General features: G+C 42.2%; 1 protein-coding gene across 5 annotated transcripts in view; it reads left to right on the top strand.

The window, feature by feature from the left end:
- MPP7 (MAGUK p55 scaffold protein 7) overlaps positions 1-21,643 on the top strand; it is a 341,147-nt gene that overhangs the window by 179,928 nt on the left and 139,576 nt on the right. For all 5 annotated transcript variants that reach the window (XM_075587671.1, XM_075587669.1, XM_075587670.1 and 2 more), the window contains one exon: positions 6,516-6,593. In XM_075587671.1, coding sequence (XP_075443786.1) covers positions 6,516-6,593 — 78 coding nt within the window. The remainder of the gene's footprint in view (positions 1-6,515; positions 6,594-21,643) is intronic.

Raw genomic sequence — 21,643 nt, 5'->3', positions numbered from 1 at the left:
TATATTACCAAGTGTAACACATTGTTACAGCTTTCATAGGTAATAGATAGTCTGCTGTTTGGAACATTGCAACAGATCTGTATCACACAAATACGTTGTTGCCAAAGTGCAGAGCTCTAAAAGGTGTCGGAGCCTGTTACAAAAGAGGAAGTGGATGTGACTTCCTAAACAGTTAAGGAAGCAATCAATGGATGATGTGTACATTTAAAAAAAAAAAAAATCATTAAAAATGGCAGGAGTTAAGAAAAATGCAGACAGTATTATCTAATACTACAGAACTGATTTATTAAAAAAAATACCATATAGAATTGTTCATGTTTAGCTGCTTTAATAGATATGCAAATTTATACCTACAAGCATAGTTATGGAAAGAGCAAGAATGTGCTGCTTTTGTAAGGCATCACATTAAGGCTTTCTAAGGAAATAATGCAGCAGCGATTTCAAAGGTGCAGTCATCGCAACGAAGTTGAAAAGCAGCAACTACAAAAATCACGAAAAATAAATGTTTAAATCAATATTTCTATCTATTTTATCTAAAGCAGTGTGTGTGTGTATATATGTGTGTGTGTGTGTATATATATATATATATATATACATCTACATACATACATGCATACATATACACAGTCACTATAACTCGGACGTACACTCTTTTTCTTGCGTTTTTTCTTAGTAAAAATACGTTAACGTTGCTGGTATATCTCTCTCCCCTCCCTCCGTCCCTCTCTCTTCCCCCATCCATTCTCTCCCTTTTCCGTCCCTTCTCTCCCACATCCCTGCTATCTCTTCCCACCCCCCCAACCCTTCTATCTCCCCCCCCCCCACCCTTCTATCTCCCCCCCCCAACCCTTCTATCTCCCCCCCCAATCCTTTGCTCTCTCTCCCCCCAATCCTTCTCTCTCTTCCCCCCCGCCCCCCAATCCTTCTCTCTTCTCCCTCCCACCCCCCACCCAATCCTACTCTCTCCCCCCCCACCCAATCCTACTCTCCCCCCCCCCCCACCCAATCCTACTCTCTCCCTCCCCCCCCCCCCCACCCAATCCTACTCTTTCCCCCCTAGGAGCCCCTGTTGAAAAACACTGACAGAGACTGCCCTGCTCTGCTTTTTAAAGTATTTTAAAAAGGGGGGAGAGGTGCTATAACTGGTAAATTTATTAACTACAATTTCTCTACTCAACAGAATACCTTATATTAAGCACTCACAGGGCCTCCCAAATATAAAAATGAACTTTTAATGATATTCTCCTAAAACTAAAGCTGAAGGAAAGAAGATAAGAAAAATCTATAAACCGAAGCTGCAACCTTTGAATGAGAGAGAGAGAGAGAGAGAGAACGAGAGAGAGAGAACGAGAGAGAACGAGAGAGAGAGAGAGAGAGAGAACGAGAGAGAGAGAGAGAACGAGAGAGAGAGAGAGAACGAGAGAGAGAACGAGAGAGAGAGAGAGAGAGAACGAGAGAGAGAGAGAGAACGAGAGAGAGAGAGAGAACGAGAGAGAGAGAGAGAGAGAGAGAACGAGAGAGAGAGAGAACGAGAGAGAGAGAACGAGAGAGAGAGAGAGAACGAGAGAGAGAACGAGAGAGAGAGAGAGAACGAGAACGAACAGAAGCCTGATAATCCCACTTAAAGGACGGTTTGAGTTTGTATACACTCTTGCATATACTGTACTGTGGACTTTTGACCAGGGCTTGATTCTGAGCTAATTCTTATTTGGCTACTTTGTGTCTTGTAGGGGGGTTAAGGGTTAAGGGAAGTACCTTGTGGTTCCGTTGGACCCAAGGGAACGGGCCTGAAGAAAGGGTTGTTACCCTGAAACGTTGCCCCTCTTACCCTCCGCCCATTGTCTTATTCTATGTTTATTTGTTTGCAGTTTTTCCTTTGTGTTTTTCACCCCACTCCCCTTCCCTGTGTCTCTCCCCCCTGCTCTTGTGCTTTTTAAGATCCATATATTCTGCATTTGTAGTTGTGTAGCATTTCCATATTTGTGTGATACCTATTGTTCTATTATTACCGCTATTAAATTTTTGGCTTATTCCTTGACTATCGTTTTCTCTATTAATCAGTGTGTGCTGGAACCCTTGTTTTGGTTTATTTGATTTTCAGTGGGGTTGTTTGGGCCTGCTTTGTTCCGTTTGCACCCTGTACTTCATGATTTTTTTATTCATTAATTAGAGTGCTGTCTATTATTGTTTATACACTAAATCCACTGGTAAATTCAACATTCCTTTTTGGAACTTTGGATAGGAACACTCAGGGACCCTATAGAAAATGTCCGGAGTACAAACATGAGCGGTAATCTGCTATCAGTCCCATTTCTTCGTTGTAGAGGTAAAACTCATTAAGTGCATTTTTGGCATAAAACTCACTGAATGCACTTCCTAACTTTGAATTTCTTGATATTTCTATTAACAAAAAAGCATCAAGGGCCAATTTAGTAATAGTTCAGAGCTACTAAAACATAAAACTCATGAAGTAGGATTTTGAAATAATGTTAAAAAGAACATTTATTTACCTTTTCCGCAGTACTCAAAGAATGTAGTTAATGACTTTTTCCTCTACCACGATGATATATACTGTAAGTGTTATATTCTCATTTTGTTCTCAGGCTCTACTCATCTCTGTGTTCACCTTTCTCTGACTGAGTGGCTATCTGAAGAGAATTGAGAGCTAGAGTAATTTCACAATGGACGGATACAATGGATTGTTAAAACATGCAGACATTTGTTTTTTTTTTTAAATTGTATTTGGACTTTTAATAAAAACATTGAATATGGAGTTTAAACATTCATTGTTATCTGTAGGTTTTGTATGTTCAAAAGTAGAAGAAAAAAAACGTTACATTTCACCACTCAAATGAATGGCTGATAAGATGAGATCCGGATCCCCAATACAAATTGACTGACTGATATTTACTAAGCCGTGCTACGCCATAGGACGATTTCCAGCGCATGCAGACCATTTACAGTACAGCCCATTCATTTGAATGGCCCGTAAAGTGTCTTCTGACATCAGAAGGTGTCTTTGGCCTGGGGTGCTCAAGACCCCTAACTCCAACAGGTCAGGCCTTCAGGATATCCAAGCTTCACCACAGGTGGCTCAGTCTCTGACTGAGCCACTGATTGAGCCACCTGTGCTGAAGCTGGTACTCTGTGCTGAAGCAGGGACTATGAACCACCTGTGCTAAAGCTGGAATATCCTTAAAACCTGACCAGTTGGGTGGTCTTGAGGACTGGAGTTGACCACCCCTGTCTTAGGGCATAGCACCACTTAGTAAATATGGGCATCCTTTCTTTTCAGCATGAACAATGTCCCTTTTATTTACCCTAAGCAATGTCTCCAATCCTTTCTGCATTGCATCACCCCGCGACATTGTGCAGAATATTACTGCGAGAGCGCAGGGTGTACTAAGATATATGAACTCTGTTATTCACCGCTTAGTACTGCAATGGCTTCAGCTCTGACTTGATTAACGTGCTAAATGTGAATCTCTGACTCCATGTGACTATGAACTCATTTCCTCGGCGACTTCCATTTTAACAGCCTTATAACTGGAGTCTCACTGCCACCTCAATCATTTCTTTAATTTATTGCATTGAAAAAAAATAAAAAATAAAGGTTTTCAGCACTTTGTCCAACAGCTGTACATTTCCTCTAGCTTCACACTTTTTTTTAATTTTGGAAGGAATAAAAAGTTTTCTTTTTAAAAGCTGTGGAGTAAAGTGTACAAATGCTGACTTTAGTTTCTCAGACTAAAAGAAAATGATAAGCAGCAGGATTAATATATCCTCTTTTTTAATGTTAATTGTAGGTAGTGTTGCCAGGTGGCTTCTCCATAAATACCGGGCACAAGGGGGAAAGGTGCGACGTGCTTGAGACACCCCCTCTCCCCCCCCCCCCCCCACCTCTCTCCACTCCATGCTGTTTCCTCCTCCTCCTTGGCCCCACCCCCATGCTCCAGAGAGGTAATACTGAACACATACATGTCCAGTACAAAATTTGAGCTAATACTGGACAGTCCGGTTCAATACTGGACACCTGGCAACCCTAACGGGGATACAGCACTTGCCCTGACTCTATAGAATAAGTATTGTGCTACTTTCTGTGGTGTTACGGAATCTTTCCTGGCAATCTCTGTTAATGTAATTCTAGTAACAGAATGCTGTCATCTTCATCCTGGATTTCTTGTAATGAGGCTGTCTGTGCCAGACGTTAATAAGACCTCATATGGGCCACCAGCATCTTTTGTGCAATCAATTGCAATATGTTTCACAGGCTCTAAAGCACATTTTGAGTTTCATACCCCTTTATAATGGTTGCTTAAATGGAAAAAAATGCACTTTATAGTGTCTTAGAAATATTTAGCAGAGTTTACGTCAAATGTTTCTTTGCATCAGAGAGTAGCGCTGCAGTTACTGCTGCCACCAATTACTATGTACTCCTGTACACTGCAGCTACTTACATATGCAGATACAGTAGAATAATGGGATGTTATAAACCATAATCCAGTAGGTGGTAGAATGTGTACTGTATGCTGTAACAGAATTCAAGGGCTTGACTGCTAATTAGTTCCTCTATGCCCCATTGGTTATGGGGTTTGGAACTAATCACATTGCTGTACAATAATTGCATCTCGATGTTACCTATTATATTAGCAGTTAATTAAGTGATTCATAAATGTGTATAGTTTACACACAGATCACAGTAGATATCACATATTAGAGTGGTGGTATGGTTCTATATTTACATGCCACGGGTGCAGTGTATTAGTAAGTGCAAATGCTACCCACAAGTGTTTCTGCATGTTGTATATGTACTGAAGGAGTGGCTCAGTGAGTAAAGGCGCTGACTGTGAAAACAATAACACAGAGTTTGAAGCCAAACCAGGATCCTGGTTCAATCCTGCTAATAGTGCCTTGTGACCTTGGGCAAGTCACTTTATCTCCCTGTGCCTCAGACACCAAAACTAGATTTACACAGTCTTGGCAAGCTCAAAACCACTACTATGTATGTATGTATGTACAGTAATTTGAGCTGCTACTGGGTTTGTGACAACAAAGAACAAAAAATGCCAAATGCTACATCCAATATGACAAATTATCTAGTACATTACGATATATTTTCTCTATATTCTTTCATATTGTTTCATCATAAGTATGGGTAATTTAGTTCAAAATATTTTAAGCCTGCAACCACATCACAACAAGTCACTAGATTGTAAATTTTACACGGCAGGGACGCAAGAATTTTTTTATTATTATAGTGAGTTAAAAATTATATCAACATGAAACTCCAAACCTCGCTTATCTATTGCAGGCATTTCCAACACTGAATAGGGAAAGGAGCCATGTAAAAACCTCAATCGCACATTGACTAGGTTAGGTGGTAATCTCTTGTGAGCGTATTTTGCAAAGTAGAACCATAAAGTTTTCTAGCTTCAGACAAAATATTCCAAATGATTGCTTTTGCAATATGGGGATACTGCAAAGAATACACACACACACACACGAATACACACACACACACACGAATACATACACACACACACACACACACACACACACACACACACACACACACACACACACACACACACACACACACACACACACACACACACACACACACACACACACACACACACACACTGTTATTCTTTGGGTTGATCTACATACCAAACATTTTTTCCACCTGACTTCATATATAACACTTCAGCAGACGCTAATGATGAATTAGACTTGGTAAGCTTCCCACGTTGGGTTTCTACCAGGTTGCTTTTGTGCTGGCATAGCCATCTCCAGTCCTCCACTTACCAACAGCTCAGGTTTTCAGGATATCTTTGCTTCAGCGCAGGTGGTGCAGTCTTGGACTGAGCCACCGATTGAGCCACCTGCGCTGAAGCAGAGAGATGCTGAAAACCTGACCTGTTGGTAGCTATGGAGGACTGGGCTAGGCTACCCCTGCTTTAGTGTGACACACCATACTGTATTCTTCTAATTAGATAAATATATTACTTTGTCCATCTCTCCCCTGTGCTAAATAAACACTTATTTTTCTACTCTTGGTATAGTTTTTCCCTGAGGATTTTGGAGCAGCAGGATCCTAATCAAGTTTTAAAAAGTGTTTTAATACTTAATTGTGTGTGTGCGCGTGTGTGCGCGTGTGCGCGTGTGCGCGTGTGTAAATAAAAGTAAAAAAATTTAAATGGGCCATTCAACTTACCACCTTTATTTTCATTGCATCGTAAATCTGTCTTAATTTAACTGCTTCCCTGCCGGAGGGGCTGACAATGCATTGCTTTGCGAGCCAAATGCACGTGTTGCAGACCTCTCCAGCAGTGATGGGGTTAATGAATTTCCTTTTGATGACATTCACGTATTTCAGTCTTTCATTTAATTTCAGTCTTCTCATTCGTGTAAAGCATTTTTGCTAAAAGTGTAAACATCAAACAGACCGCATGAAATATATTGCTTACCTACTGTAGTAATGTACATTTCTGCTTTTGCTTATTGTTTTTCAGATACATGAAAAATTGCATTACTACGAGAAGGAGAACCCTATGCCCATAATCCACAGTGCTACAGCGTTAGCAGATGATGTAAGTATGAGTTATTTGTTGGGGGTGTTTGCCACGTATGTTCCTATATGCTAAACCCATCCCAATGCAAACACATGCAAGTATTTCTCAAGAGGGAAACCGTACAGTGCTGAAAATGTTTCCAAAAGGGCTGTCAGCAGAAGGTTGGTTGCTGACATCCCTTTGATTTGTATCCACTTATTTGCTATAAAAACACAGCATCTAGGTACGTTCCGATTTGGTAGTTACATAATTAAAATTACAGGTTCCAATTCCACAGGGAGAGCAAAAGCTGCCATCTAACAGTGTTTGAAGAAAGTCACAGACAAGAGGAATGCTTTAGAAAAACAGAGACAAATGAGAAGTCTGTTTCGCTGACAGGACAAGAAAAATGACAGCTAATACTACAGAAATGAGGCCTATAAAATACAGAAAGGGGGAGTTGTCAAAATTGCCTGGTCGGGTAGAACAGCGGTGATTCATGTAGAATCCAGCTTTCCAAATTACCATCGTAATCGCAAAATACTGTAGATTGAAGACTTTTTCGATAGAGTAGTCAATTTCCTGTGCCTATAATTCTATTAACCAGCAAAAAAATATATACACCAAGTAAATGGGCTGGAACCAGGAAGTGCCTTGTGGCATAGCTCTGCTTAGTATACATGGCCTTGTATCATTTACCTGTTGGTTGTGCCCAGCTTTTCAGAACTTCGCCTAGTTGACTGAAGATTGAGGTTGGTCACATTTCAATTAAAGGCGCATTCACTTTTTAATGTATGGGGCAAAATGATTTGAAGCCAATATGCTGAATGCAAAACCTTTTTTTTTTTTTTTCCTTTTTTGTTTTATCAGAGTCTGTGTATTTTTTGTGATTAGTACTTTCGTTCACAGGTTGATAAATTTATTGGGATTAGTACTTTAATTCACAGGTTGGTTAATTTAGAATTAAATTAAGAGCTAAAGAGTGAACAACAATATACATACTGTATGTCTGCATATTATATGTATTCTGTATGCTATATATATATACAGTGTATAGCAATGCCAATGTGTGCAGCGATGTAGCGTTTTGGGAGATGAATTGATTTGCCCATTGTGACATGCAGCTGTTACAGGTATTCAAACCAGGTTCACCCATTCAAATGCGCATGCTTTTACCACAAGCGCCCCCTTCAGCCCCAAGTGTCCAACTGGCTCAATTTAGCAGAATGAACGACTTGTATAGTTAACGTTCCTGATATATATTTTCTTCCTTTTTATGTATTAATCTGAACAGGTGATTCATTTGTATATACTGTATTTTAATTAATGTGAGTATTTTTATGATAACTATTAGTCTTTCAGTGAAAGCCATTAAATTGCTGCTTTTTTGCCAGGTAGTGGATAACACCGAAGTTGCATTTGTTGTGGATAATGCTTGCGATGGTGATCGCCACCAAGTGCTTACATTCTCCATCATAGACCCACCCACATCTCATGGACACTAGTTGGTCCACTTGCTAAATGAAATCTTTCCAAAATGGGATGTGAGAAGAAATTGGTTTTGCAGCCGTATCTTGGGTGCTAACTTTCAGTCCTCTTTCTAAAAAGTTAAACATTCTGAAATACAGTACAGTATATACATGTAAAAAAAAAAAAATCTAAAGTGATTGTTACATGGGAAGAATGTATCACAGATATTTTAGCATAAATATTCATGATTGATCTATTATTGGTGCACTCATCTAATTAATTGTATTAAAATTAGTTTGTTTTGCATTATCCCTAGAAGCTCTATCTCTAGAACCCAGAACCTGGGTGTTAAGAAAGTTTCTCGTTATTAAATCAGTGCAACACCTTGCAGGCCCCTCTGGCATGGATGGCAACAAGTCATAGCACCCTATTGGATATTAAACATTTGAATAATCTACCTCAAGACAATTAGTATGAACCCTAATGTCGCATTAGATTGGGTATCGGTTTACAACTGTGAATATACTTGAACCCATTACCAGTCCTATTTTCCAGTTCTTGGTTTGGGATTGAATGAGGATTAAAGAAAGTGGTGACTATCCAACACTAGATTAAGAACAAAAACATTATGTACATTAGTGACCATAAAACAAGGTAAAGAAAAAAAATGTTCTACAAAGATGACGACTTTGCACGTCTTCTGTTACATTGTCTTAAATCAACATATAAAACTGCTGAGAAAATATGTTTTCAAATATGAATTGGCTTGGATTTGAAATCGTGGTCACAGGCATCGATTTCGGTGTTCCTAGAGTATAAGACCGTAACCATTGGCATTTTTGCTTTATAATTTGATTCTTCACTCTTTGAGTACCATATGGGCCAGCTTTGCTTTGCCACGAAGTAAGTGCATTGCTGGCACATCTGGTGCTCCAAGGGTTAATGTGGGTTTTTGAAAACATAAAGAAAGGTTTCACTTGAATCAAATTCCTCTGGCATTTAACCAACCACAGTTTCTGTGCTGGAGACCTTGCACTGAGCCCCTGGATTTTAAAGATCCCACCTAATCTACAATCAAGAAAATGTACAGTTCCATTCCACTTGTGGTTCTTGCTGCGGTCCCAGTTCTGATTTCATCTTCGCCCTTGTGATGTTTTTGTGCGTGTGTGTGTGCTTATTGTATCTGTGTAGTTTTAATTTATAACAAAAACAACATTTAGAAAACATGTGGGCTCCCAAACGCACAGAATCAAAAGTCAGGAAATGCCCAATTATAAGTCAATGACCGCCACTTAGTAACAAGTTAAAAAGAAAAAGGAAAATGCAGTTTTTTGGCAAAAAATAAATACAATTCGGATCTTTTCCAACAAAACTTTAAGCCTAATTAAACGAAAATAATATTTTCAAAACCCGAAGAAAATGCTGTTAAGTGTCTGCATCTTATGTTTGCTAATTTCTATGTTCTGTATCGAACATGCTATATTGAGTTGTAGTATACTTCTGGCATAATCGATAATGAAAGTCTTGAATGATTAACCTCTTTTTAATCATAGTGCCCATGTTCATGTCTGCTTTGGTAACAAAAGGGCCAATAATCCAGATATCTAAACTCATCCAATCTAACCATTTTAGACCATTTCCATGCAATATCTTAGCACTTTTACAAACAAATGGTTACTCCCAGCATCCTTCAACCACCCCCTCCCGAGCATCCTAGCTTCTCACCCCGTTACACCTAACCTCGTCACCCACCCCAACACACAAAACCCCTCTGCATCTAACTATGGCTACCAGTCTACAGCCAGGGTTAAGATGCATAGCCAGATAACCCACCCACAGGCAGCCGTTTCGACCTTAATGGGTCTCATCAGTGTGGGGTTGGTTAACTGGCTATGCAATGAAGCAATGAGGATGGGGTTTACCATACTTGGTTAAGTTATGGTGAGTAAAAAAAGTTGGTGGGTTTTCTGTCTATGCATCTTAACCCTGCCTGTGTTCAAAGCTGTGACCATGCAGCAAGCTTAAGCCTATAGGGAACCATGTTAAAAATGGTTTTAGAGAGACTTCCTGTGACGTCAAGAGGAATGGCTGCCTGAGAGACTTGCTCCAGGGCCCCTCCAACGAATAACCAACATTTAAGCATTTAAATAAACAAATCCCCCCCCCCCCCCCCCAAACCTTACAGCCCTGAACCCCAAAGACTAGCTGGCCATAAGCGTGACCTTTCCCTTTGATTTGGAGAGGGGTTTCCGGCGCTCTGGGAGGCCTCCTGTGAGCCCCGACCCCCGGTGGAAGTCTCCCCCTGCCTCACACACAAAATCGGAGGAGCCGTCTGGAGGAACAGAGCGGGAGGTAAGAGAGGCGGTGGAGCTAAGCTCCGGTCGGACTGTGGTGTTCGGGGAACCGCCCCCCCCCCTCCGCGAGCTGTGCCTGAAGCGCGCCTGCGGCAGCCTCCCACAACCCGTGAGGAAGCCTGGGCAGCATCACACCGCTGCGGTCCCCGCTTGCCCCTGCCCCCCCCTCCCCGAGACACAATTACTCAAAAAAACAAGCAACATACCCCAACAGGCAATCCCGGCAGGGAAGAGCACTGGGAGAGTACCCTCTCACTGAAGGAACTGCGGGTCCCTCCACGTGGCTGCAGAGGAGGAAGCGGCCATCTTAAAGGAGTACTCCTCTGAGGCACCATCTCCCCTTAAAGGGGTATAACGCTGCCTGTCCCAATTGCCAAGAATTTGGCCCTGCTGCCTGAGCCTCAGAGTGCCACAACCCTCTATCCTCCCAGCAACATTGCACTGAGCTAAATAAATAACTAATCCGCTTCACCAGTCCCCACACCTTCCCCGAAGCAGCCGCAATGCTGCCAAAGAACAAGCGGACCCAAAACACGGTCACTAAGTTCTTTGCACCCGCGCACCGCCAGATGGAGCCGGCCGCAGAGATCCAAGATGGCGTCGCGGACCTCGACCACGCCGGGACAAGTGCGGAGCAGATCCAATTTGAACTGCCTGAACACGGACTGCACAAAGATTTCTTTGAGGCCCTATTTAATAAAATCAGAAGGGGGTTCCAGGAAGATTTGGCTTCAGCCATAGAAGGCCTCAGATCCGACGTAGATAGCCTCACCGCACGCGCTGACACACTAGAAGCAAAGGTAGAGGAGGTCTGCCACACTCAATCGACAACAGAGGACGAGGTGAACAGGCTTTTAACCTCGTGAACGAGCTAAGGGACGCCCTCGACGACCAGGAATATAGACAGAGGAGACAAAACATCCGCATCAGAAATGTGTCAGAAACAATCCTGCCGGACGCCGTACAAGCTTACCTGAACAAGATTTTCCTGAAGCTTGTCCCGGATCTGCAGGAGCATGAGCTACTGATGGACCGCGCCCATCGTGCCCTGGGTCCCAAATCCCCAGACAACAACCGCCGCAGAGACATCATAGTCAAAATGCATACTTACACCGCAAAGGAGCGAATCATGGCGGCTAGCAGAGGGGTAGGTGACATCCAAATAGGAGAAGACACCCTGCAAATCTTTGCTGACCTGTCTGCCTTCACAATCAACAAACGCAAAGACATGAAACCCTTAACTACTATACTGAGGGCTCAAGGCATCCGCTATAGATGGGGATTCCCCTTCAAACTGGTGTTCCCCAGAAATGGACGCTTTCTAACCATTGTGGACCCAGAGGATATCCAGGACTTCCTTAAGGCTCTCGGAATACCCTCTCCACAAACCCAACAACCTCCCCCAAGAGCGGCCAACAAACCTCCCTCCTCTGAGACCCCCCATGCTTCGGAACGGCTGGCGAGCCAGAAGCAACACTAGAGCCAACTATTCTCATCTCCCGCTATGGGCCGGAAGTGCCAGCTCCCCACCGAAACCTGCCTACAGCCCAAACTGCCGCGACAGACCCGACGAGGACTTGAGGGAGGAAGGCTGCCAGAGGAACCCCCCCCAAGAAAGAGAGGCCAAGTCCACCCACCTACCTGATGTTCCTGCTACCTCCAACCTCGGCAACTGGCGCCGCAGCACCGCATCACCAGCGGAGAAACGCCGAGACAATCAGCGACAGATCCCCCAGCGCACTGGCGTCTAGAACTCAGCCAAGACCCCCCTCCACTAACACTCATTCCCCCCCACCACAACCCTTTCCTCCCCTCTTTCCCCCCCGCCCCTTCCTCCACCCTCCTCCTCCTCAACCCCCCCTCCCCCCCCAACCCCTTCCCCCCTCTACCCACCCCCCTCCTGAATCCCCCCCTCCTCCCCTACCTGCCCCTCCCGACCCCCCCCCTTTCCTCCCACCACTTACCAGAGTCGGGGGAACCGGACTCGGAGGGTGACGACCCCAACCTGGGGCCTCCGACCTCGGCGATCGTGGTACAGCCCCTCCGAGAGAAAACCCTGGCTACTAAAGAGGACTATGCAGACTACATCTCTAACCCAAGGGGGTTCAGCAACAATCAGGTTGGATACATCTTTTCCCCCTGACCCCGATATGCCACCAATCTACTCTTACCCCCCCCCGCCCCTCCGCCACCGCTACTGTCCCCCAGCCCCCTTACCCCCCCCTCTCCAATCCCCTGTGCCTCCCCCCAACCCCCCCTCCCAGAGAGGCCCAGACTGGGGTCCCCATCGCCACGCCAGCTCCCATACAATCCAAAAGAAGAACTATATACCCCTGAAATTGCCAGCAAACCATTAGCCTCCCCCCACCCCTCCCCCACACACTACCCCCCCTCCACCACCCCCCACCTACTATCCACCGCCCCGCCAAAGGGAGGCAAAGCCCAGGACAAATATCTCGTGACAGGACACACAGAGAACTTATCAACGTATATATATATATATAAAAAATAAAAAAAACAAACAAAAAAAAAACAACAGGGGTGGCCCAGAGGGAATTACGACTTTAAATCAAAATAACCACAATATAGGGCATAATATGAATCATGGGCTGCTTTGTGAATTAAAAAAAACTGTCAATCCTCTCCCCATACCTATTAGATATGTACAATTCCTTCCTCCAAGGGGAACCAATCCCCGCTACGATTACAGCAGCAAATCTGGCTATAATCCACAAGGAGGGTAGAGACCCGCTCCTCTGTGGTAACTATAGGCCCATCTCCCTGTTAAATACTGATCTCAAAATCTACAGTAAGATCTTGGCAAACAGGATAAATCCAATTCTCCATAGACTCATACACATAGATCAAGTAGGTTTTGTGTCAGGAAGACAGGCCTCCGACAACACCCGCAAAATTGTGGACATAATAGACCACGTGCATCTCACCGGATCCAAAGCAATGATTCTGAGCCTCGATGCTGAAAAAGCGTTCGCAGAATCAAATGGTCTTTTTTAGACCAAACAATGCTGAGGTTCGGCTTCAGTGGCCCTTTCCTAGAGGGAGTGAGAGCCCTCTATCAAAACCCAACAGCGTATGTCAAACTATCAGGCGGCTTCTCGGATCCAATAAAAATCAGGAACGGGTCCAGACAGGGCTGCCCGCTTTCCCCCTTGTTATTTGCCCTAACCATTGAACCTTTAGCGGCCAAAATTAGAGCCGAAAAAAGTATCAAGGGGATCCAAATTGCGGACCGAGAGTATAAAATGTCCCTATTCGATGACCCCCTTTCCTCCCTCCCTAGCCTTCAAAGGCATCTGACTCAATTTGGGCAGGTCTCTGACTATAAGGTCAACATAGACAAATCGGAAGCCCTAAATATATCCCTCCCACCCCAGACGTGGAAACTTATCCAAGCCCACTACAAATACAAGTGGAGCTCCACCTATATAAAATATCTGGGGGTCAAAATTTCAAACTCATATAACTCCTTTTATCAACACAATTACCCCCCCCCCCTATTTGACCAGATTAAAAAAGACTTGGAAACATGGAAAAAACACCAAATTTCTTGGTTCGGAAGAATAGTGTCCGTAAAAATGAACGTCCTCCCACGGTTACTATATTACTTTCAAACCCTCCCCATCGTAGTGCCACGCCCAGCTCTAAAGAACATCCAGTCACTAATAATCCAATTCATTTGGAACGATAAGAGACCTAGGGTCCCAAGGCCAGTGATGCTCTCCTCAAGAGCAAGAGGAGGCATGGGGTCCCCGACTTAGTCAGATATTACCTCGCAGCACAATTGAAGCAGGCTGTAGTTTGGAATTGCGACCCAGCCTCGGCCTGTTGGCTCGCAATAGAGTCAAATTACGCACAGCCTCACTCCATCCAAGTGGCACGCTGGACCACAGGAGGGAGAGGGCGTGGGCCACAGAGGTTCGGCCTTTGAGCAATGAGATGCACGTGGGACGCATGGCTCAAAAGCAAAGGGAAGTATGATCTGCTAGCTTCTCCCTCCCAGCTCACCCCACTCTTTGTGGTTTTTGAAGAAAAAATGCTCATTTGCATGTCATTTCCCAGAATCCCTTGCTGCAGTGGAAGTGCTGTGTGCTGGGTGATAATGGTGAAAGGCGGGGTTTCAGACCTGCCCAAGACATGCAAATGAGCATACAGTTGTATTTCCATTTGATATATATATATATATATATATATATATATATATATATATATATATATATATATATATATATATATATATACACACACACACACACACACAGTGGTTGACAAATCACCAAAAAATCTACTCGCCAAACAAAAAAAATCTACTCGCCACCTAGTACCACACGTGTGCTGCTTGGGCCAATAGGAGCTCGCCACGAGGTTAAATCCATTCGCCCGGGGCGTGCAAATGTATAGGTTTGTCGAACACTGTATATATATATATGCACACACACACAGTGGCGAGAAAAGGTTTATGAATACCTTAGGATTTTCACGTATTTCAAACCTAAAATCTTATTGGATATTAATCTAAGTCCTAATAATAGATAACCAAAAACATGATCATTTTCAACATTCAATATCCATGTGTGAAAAAGTACAGTATGTGAACCTTTAGATTCAGTATCTGGTGGCACCCACTTGAGCAGAAATGACTTAAACTAAGCGTTTCCTGTAACTGCTGGTCAGTCTCTCACATCGGTTTTGAGGAATTTTGGCCCGTTCCTCCTTATAGAACTGCTTCAACTCTGTGCCATTTCAGGGCTTACTTGCATGGACAAATCGCTTCAGGTCTGCCAAAACATTTTGATGAGGTTTATGTCCAAACTTTGACTAGGCCATTTTAAACCATGAAAATTCTTCTTCTATGGATTTTTGTAGATCTGATTGTATTTTGAGGATCATTGTCTTGCTGCATGACCCAATTTTGCTTCAGCTTCAGCTCACGTAACGGATGGCCTGACATTCTTTTCTAAAATCTTCTGATATAATGCAGAATTCATGGTTGTGTCAATGATGGTAAGCCGTCCAGGTCCTGAGGCAGCAAAGCAGCCTCAAATCATCATACACCCACCACCACCATGCTTCACGATTGGGGTGAGGTTTTTTCTGTTTGATCACAGTGTTTGTTTTTTGCCAAACATAACGTTTCTCATTGAGGCCATAAAATTCTACCTTTGTCTGTCCAGAGAACATTTTTCTGGAAGTCTTGTGGATCGTCTGTGAACTTCAGGATAGAAGAGGTAACGGCGGTCACTGCATGAATAGAAACTGAACTTCAAACTGGCAGCAATGTTCTTTTTAGAGAGCAGTGGTTTCCTTCTGGCTATCCTTCCATGAACATCATTCTTATTCAGTATTTTTCTGATAGTTTAGTCATGAACACTCACATTAGCCAAGGCGAGAGTGGCCTGCAAATCCTTGAATGTACTCTAACTCTCAGTTCCTTTGTGACTTCCTGGATGATTTGCCAGTTTATTCTTGAAGAGATTTTGGTAGGACGACCGCTCCTGACACTGGTCTTGATATGTCTCCATTTGTAGAATAATCTGTCCGATGGTGAATTGGTTGAGGCCCATATCCTTAAAAATTGTTTTGTACATATGTGGTGGTCATGTCCTTGCGTACAAACCCTTTGGACGCAAGTGAGTTCCTGGATCAGATTTTGGGCAGGGATATCCCTCCAGACCCATGGCTATTTTTGTTAAACAAATCGCTCCAGGGTCAAACAAGTGCGGAGAATAAGCTAATAACCCACATTATCACCGCGGCAAGGTGTGCCCTGGCAGGTCTTTGGAAACAGGACAAACTCCCATCACTACCGCAAATTAGAAATAAGGTTTGGTTTATATGTACAATGGAAAAGCTCACAAGCTTTTTGAACGATACATATGATAAGTTTCAAAAGGTATGGCTACCCTGGATACTGTTTATAGGAAACCGAAACATATCCCAAAACTCCTTGAGCCTATAGTATCACAAGTCCTTCTCTTTCTCAAATTCAGCTGATAACCCCGGCTGTTACCCCCAACATTCGCTTCAAAGTTATATTGTATTTCAATTTAAGAATCATATATTTCTCATTACCACGGTAGTTTACCTAGAGATGCTCTGTGAGAAAGTTTGCCTCAGATATTTTTTATCTCTATATGCAATGTAGTAAGTGTTGTTATATGGAAATGTACTATGTAACTGTTTCTGCACCAAGAGGCTGTTCCCCTCCCTACCCCCCCCCATTTATTTTTGTACCCTTCCCACCCCTGTCCCCCTCTGTCCCCACCGATAACCCTCCCTATATTCAAGATGTATTTCTGTATAATTTTGCAAAATGTAATTTTTATTACATGTTAAAAAAAAAATTGTTTTGTATCCCTTTCTAGACTGATTAATATCAATAACTGCTTTTCAGAGATTTTCTTTTGATCATGGCATGACGTGGTGTTTCCACACACCTGCATGGTGAAGACCAAACTCACAAAGTTTCTGATCTTTATATACAGTAGGGTGGGGCCTCCCAAACTCTGCCCTGAAGATCTACCTAATTATTTAAACACCTGCTTCTAATTGTTCTCTTTAATTTAGCTGATAAAACTAGGGGTTCACTTACTTTTGCACATACCCTGACTCTTAATTGCTCATTGTTTTTCTAATTCATGTGCCACTGTATGTATATATTGTGTGTATTCAGGCCTTTTCGGTCCAATGCTGGATGAAGGCCTCACCAATAATCTTCCAGGTATTGCGGTTGCAAGCCTCTCTTATTCCATACATTTCGTAATTTCAGCCTCCTATTTTACTTTTGGTCGTCATCTTAGTTTTTAGATATCTCTTTGAATCCAGTCAAGTACCATTTTTGTCCAAATATAGTTATTTCTTCTTGCGATATGTCTGATCCACGGCCATTTTAATTTATTCTCCCTTGTGTTGTGTGTTATAGTAATACAATGTTTGGGGAAAGGGAAGGGGATGAGGGACCCTCGCATCAGCCTATCATAAAACGAAATAAACAACGGTGCAATAAGGGGAGAGAACAGGATAATTGTGAGGAAACAAAGACACCCTCAGGTCAGCACTCGTTGTGGGTGATAGTGAAATGGTGATAGATTTAAAATTAAAATACTTTAATTCTATTGGTTAAAATAAATGTCAAAATCGTTGAAATCAATAAACAACTGACAGTGGTAAAACAACACACATAACAGACAAAATTACAAAATACTATAACTGAAATCAGGGGGAAGGAAAGGTAGTGATCCTACCTGTCTGCTGATTAGCAGTAATGAACAGTCAACGACTGAATAGTCAGACCCCTGGTTCAGCAATAACAAGGTTTAAAAAGCCTGTAACATAAATACAGGTAACGGTGGACTGGTCATGCACAAATATATGCCAAAGAGGTTATACAAAATGTAATGCAATAAAGTGAGAGCTCACTATTAATAATACAGCTGCAGTGCCCTGAATTGTAAAACTGGCTTGGTAATGAAAAAGGTCCCCACTAAAGGGTTAAGGGAACCTAACTTGGGCTAAATGAGGTGGTAGTACGAATGTTAATGAACAGTGCACATCAGAGCTCACAAAATGTGATACTTAGCTCTGGGGCACGGATCTAGTCCGTATCCAGTTATAGCCCCCTAGTTCAAATGTGCCAATGACTACCACTTAAGTGAGACCTAAACATATATGCAACATAATAGCAATTATCACACCATATACAAATCTCTATATTGATCAAAGCTGCTGATAGCTAGAAGCACAAGAGCTTACAAAATGTAATATTCAGCTCTGGGGCACGGTTCTAGTCCGTATCAATTTATAGCCCCCTAAATCAAAATGTGCCAATATAGCTTGTACAATTGTAGATAGCAAAGTGAGCAAACACATATAATGAGCTGAGGGGGAGGGAAGAGACATAAATGATGTAGCAATGATATATAACACATATATACTTGAGTATACAGGGTAGAGTAATTTCAAACAACCTGTGTCACTATCAAATGTATTCAGCCCTCGTCAGGGCTTTGCGCAGTAAATTGCCGCTGGTGTGGTAAGTGTACCTCCTCTATAACCCAGCAGGCAAAGGCATAATACACAATTTGAAAAGCTGCGTATGGAGCTTGTGTCCCTTCTAGCATGTATCGGCACTTAGCAGTGCCTCTCACCCTCTGCCCGGCATGTAACCGTCATCGCGTGATGACGTCAGTCCTGTAGCCGCCTCCCACCTGACGCACGTTTCGCTGAGGCGCTTTTTCAAAGGTGGTGCAATTCTGTGGGGAATCTTTTGACTCTACTTGGGTCAAGTCTGTGTTCTAGAGTTAACATTGGTTGAACAATACTTTGGTGTTGCTGAGATTCATAGTGACGTCCACCTTCTTATTTTTCTCGTCAAGTTCTCTGATTTTGTTGCTGGAGATCTTTTGCACTTGCGTCAAAAGCAGAAATTCTGCAAATCATAGGTGACTCAAGTGTTCACCATTACTTTTGATTCCTTTATCTTCCCAGTTTAATGTCTGAAATAATTATTCAAGGGAAATGCTTTTGTAACGATATCTCCCTGTCGCGCACTCTTGCTAATCCTTAACTTGCTTGTTTCTTCATGTCACCTAATGGTTGCTGTGACATTCTCGTAAATGTTTCTTATCTCAACGCTTCTTAAACATTTTAATGCATTTAAAATGACTGAGGTGTAGACAGAATCAAATGCTTTTTCGGAATTTATAGATCCTAAAATGAGTGTTAGATCGTATTCATTACTTTGGGAAATGTCTTGGATTTTGTTCACTGGGTTATATCCCTTCACAATCCTGCTTGTTTTCTAGTTTTGGCAAAGTTTAGAGTCTGTTGCAAACGATAAGCAGATCTATTCATACAACTCTTCTAAGTGATTGGAAGTAGACTGATCTGTATTTCTTCCGTTCTTCGTCTCCTTTCGTAAGATTGAGGATAACTGCGGTATTGCTCCATTGTTCTGGAATTTGAGAGATTCTCAAACTGATAATTAAAATGAAAATATTCTGAGCCATTTTAGTTGTGTTTAGTTTTGTCACATATGAGAATTTGAGAGGCTGCTGAATGGACTTACTACAACCCTGGCAATTTATGTACTAGAGCAGGGGTGTGCAAACTTTTCCCCGTGTGCACCCCTGCCTGCTCTCGGCGCCTCTCCCCCCCCCCCCCCCTCCGCGTCAAATGAGGTGCGGGGTCATGTGACGTCACGTTGCCATAATGACGTGAGCCCGCGACGTATGACGACGCGTCGCTGGAAGGAAGGTAAGTGTGCTATAGAGGCCTCGCGTGGCCCCCCGGCATTTAATTTAAATGCCTGGGTGGAGAGTGCGGGACCTCTATAACTGCTGCGGCCCTCAGTTTGTGCACCGCTGTACTAGAGTATTGTAATGAGTGTAAAAACTGACTATCAATGCTGCAGACAATATTGTCTTCTTATATTGTCTTCTTATCGGTGCATTTGTTGGTATGTAACTTCTTTATTCCTTCAGTATAAGCATGACAAAGTTTCATTTATGAAAAAGTGTAGGGGGGAAACTAGCTTTAAAATCCGTGTCGCAGCAAGGTTCAAATAAGTATTCTAAAAGAACGAAATATGCCATTTAGTATAATGGTATTAAGTATACCCGATGTCCATTAATATGTCATTTGTCTTTTTGAGTTTTTAAAATGTCTGATTTCCCAATTTTTCATGAATGAAATATAATAATGAATAGTACTTTATGACCTTTTTCTGCATTATTGATTAGTCAGTTGGCGCACATATTGTATAAACTTTGCTAATGCGTTCTATTGGTTATTTTTTCATCTTTTATTATTACTTCCAAATAAGCATACAATCTTCCTCCCGTAGATAACGTACTTTTTCAATATAACGAAGGATGTGTGCATGGTGTGAGTTACCAGTACAGTGTGCAGGCATGGAATATTTTATCTGTAACCTTCTCAGGTGGTCACAGTTAGAGGCGGTTTGCATATAGAGCCAGGAATCTGTATACAGGAGGCTAAAATGCTGAATATACAGTAATATAGTAAAGGATTGCTTAATTGTGCACGAACACTTTGCAATTTATATATTTATCATGAATTCAAAGTATTTAAATATTGAACTAGCGTAATTGTAGTGAATATAATTGGCTTAGCAAGTTTAGGAACGAAAGCCCAATTTTAAAAGCACAGTAACAAATAATATAGGATATTTCATATTTAATTCTGTCTAATTAGTCGTTCATACAGTATCTACTGGTGGAAATAGTGCATCAGCATTTGTAAAGCGGCGGTTATCAGAGCTAAGTGACCAAGCAGTTTCTATAAAACCACAAGGGCAGCAATTTGTGAGCCCCTTCAAAGAACGTGTATATTTCCCACAACAAACAAAATCACTAGATGTTTAATAGACAATCAGAATATGGGTCATTTTTAAGAGTCTCCTCAAAGTTTTCTCTAAAGTAGAACTCTGCTTCACAGTAACACCAGGGAGAATGTAATGAGACTAAAAATAGGAAATAAGAGTTAGTTACCTCCAGGATGTAATCATGTAACCACTCGCATGATTTATTAGAACAGGAACTCCCAAGCCTATCTTCAGAGACCCAAAATCCACACCCCATTGGAATAAGTACAATGCATTGTTTGTGTGTAAGTGACTATCACACAGAGAACACAACTTTGGTTTAACTCCCTTGGGTTAATATTTAGCCCGTATGTATAGTATCTTTCAAGGAATGGTTGTGTACAACGCATAGAAAGTGTGTGTGTGTGTGTGTGTGTGTGTGTGTGTGTGTGTGTGTGTGTGTGTGTCGTTTCTTTTTTTTTGTGGCAAAACATTTGAAAATTAACACATTTTGAGAAAAACAAATGTGAAAAATTACAACATTAGAGAAAAATTAAAAATGTTGTCAAGATATAGAGGTCTTTTCCCTTTGTCTTGCGAATGCAATCAAGACCCTCTTTTCCTTATGTCAGCCCCGTTGTGGGCTAAGGCAATCTCTGCAGTCTTTTCCTTGGTCAGCTCGCTTGTGAGCTAAGGAATCTCCTTCCTGTTTATCAGAACAGGCTTTTTCTGACAGTCCAAATCAGCCAGGTGGAGTCTGGTTGATTGCTGGTGTGCAATTAAGCAGCACGCTGCTGGATTAGAGGCAAGTTTTTCCAACAGTGATAAATCCCTTTTACATACTAATACACTGGGGGTTTTTTTTAACCCCATATAAAATTTTTCATGTTTTGCTGTTTCAAAAATGTTGAAATACGCAAGTA

This window comes from Ascaphus truei, chromosome 2, assembly GCF_040206685.1.
Source record: "Ascaphus truei isolate aAscTru1 chromosome 2, aAscTru1.hap1, whole genome shotgun sequence".
Lineage (NCBI taxonomy): Eukaryota > Metazoa > Chordata > Amphibia > Anura > Ascaphidae > Ascaphus > Ascaphus truei.
The sequence above is the reverse complement of the archived record's forward strand: the minus strand, read 5'-3'. Positions and strand labels throughout refer to the sequence as shown.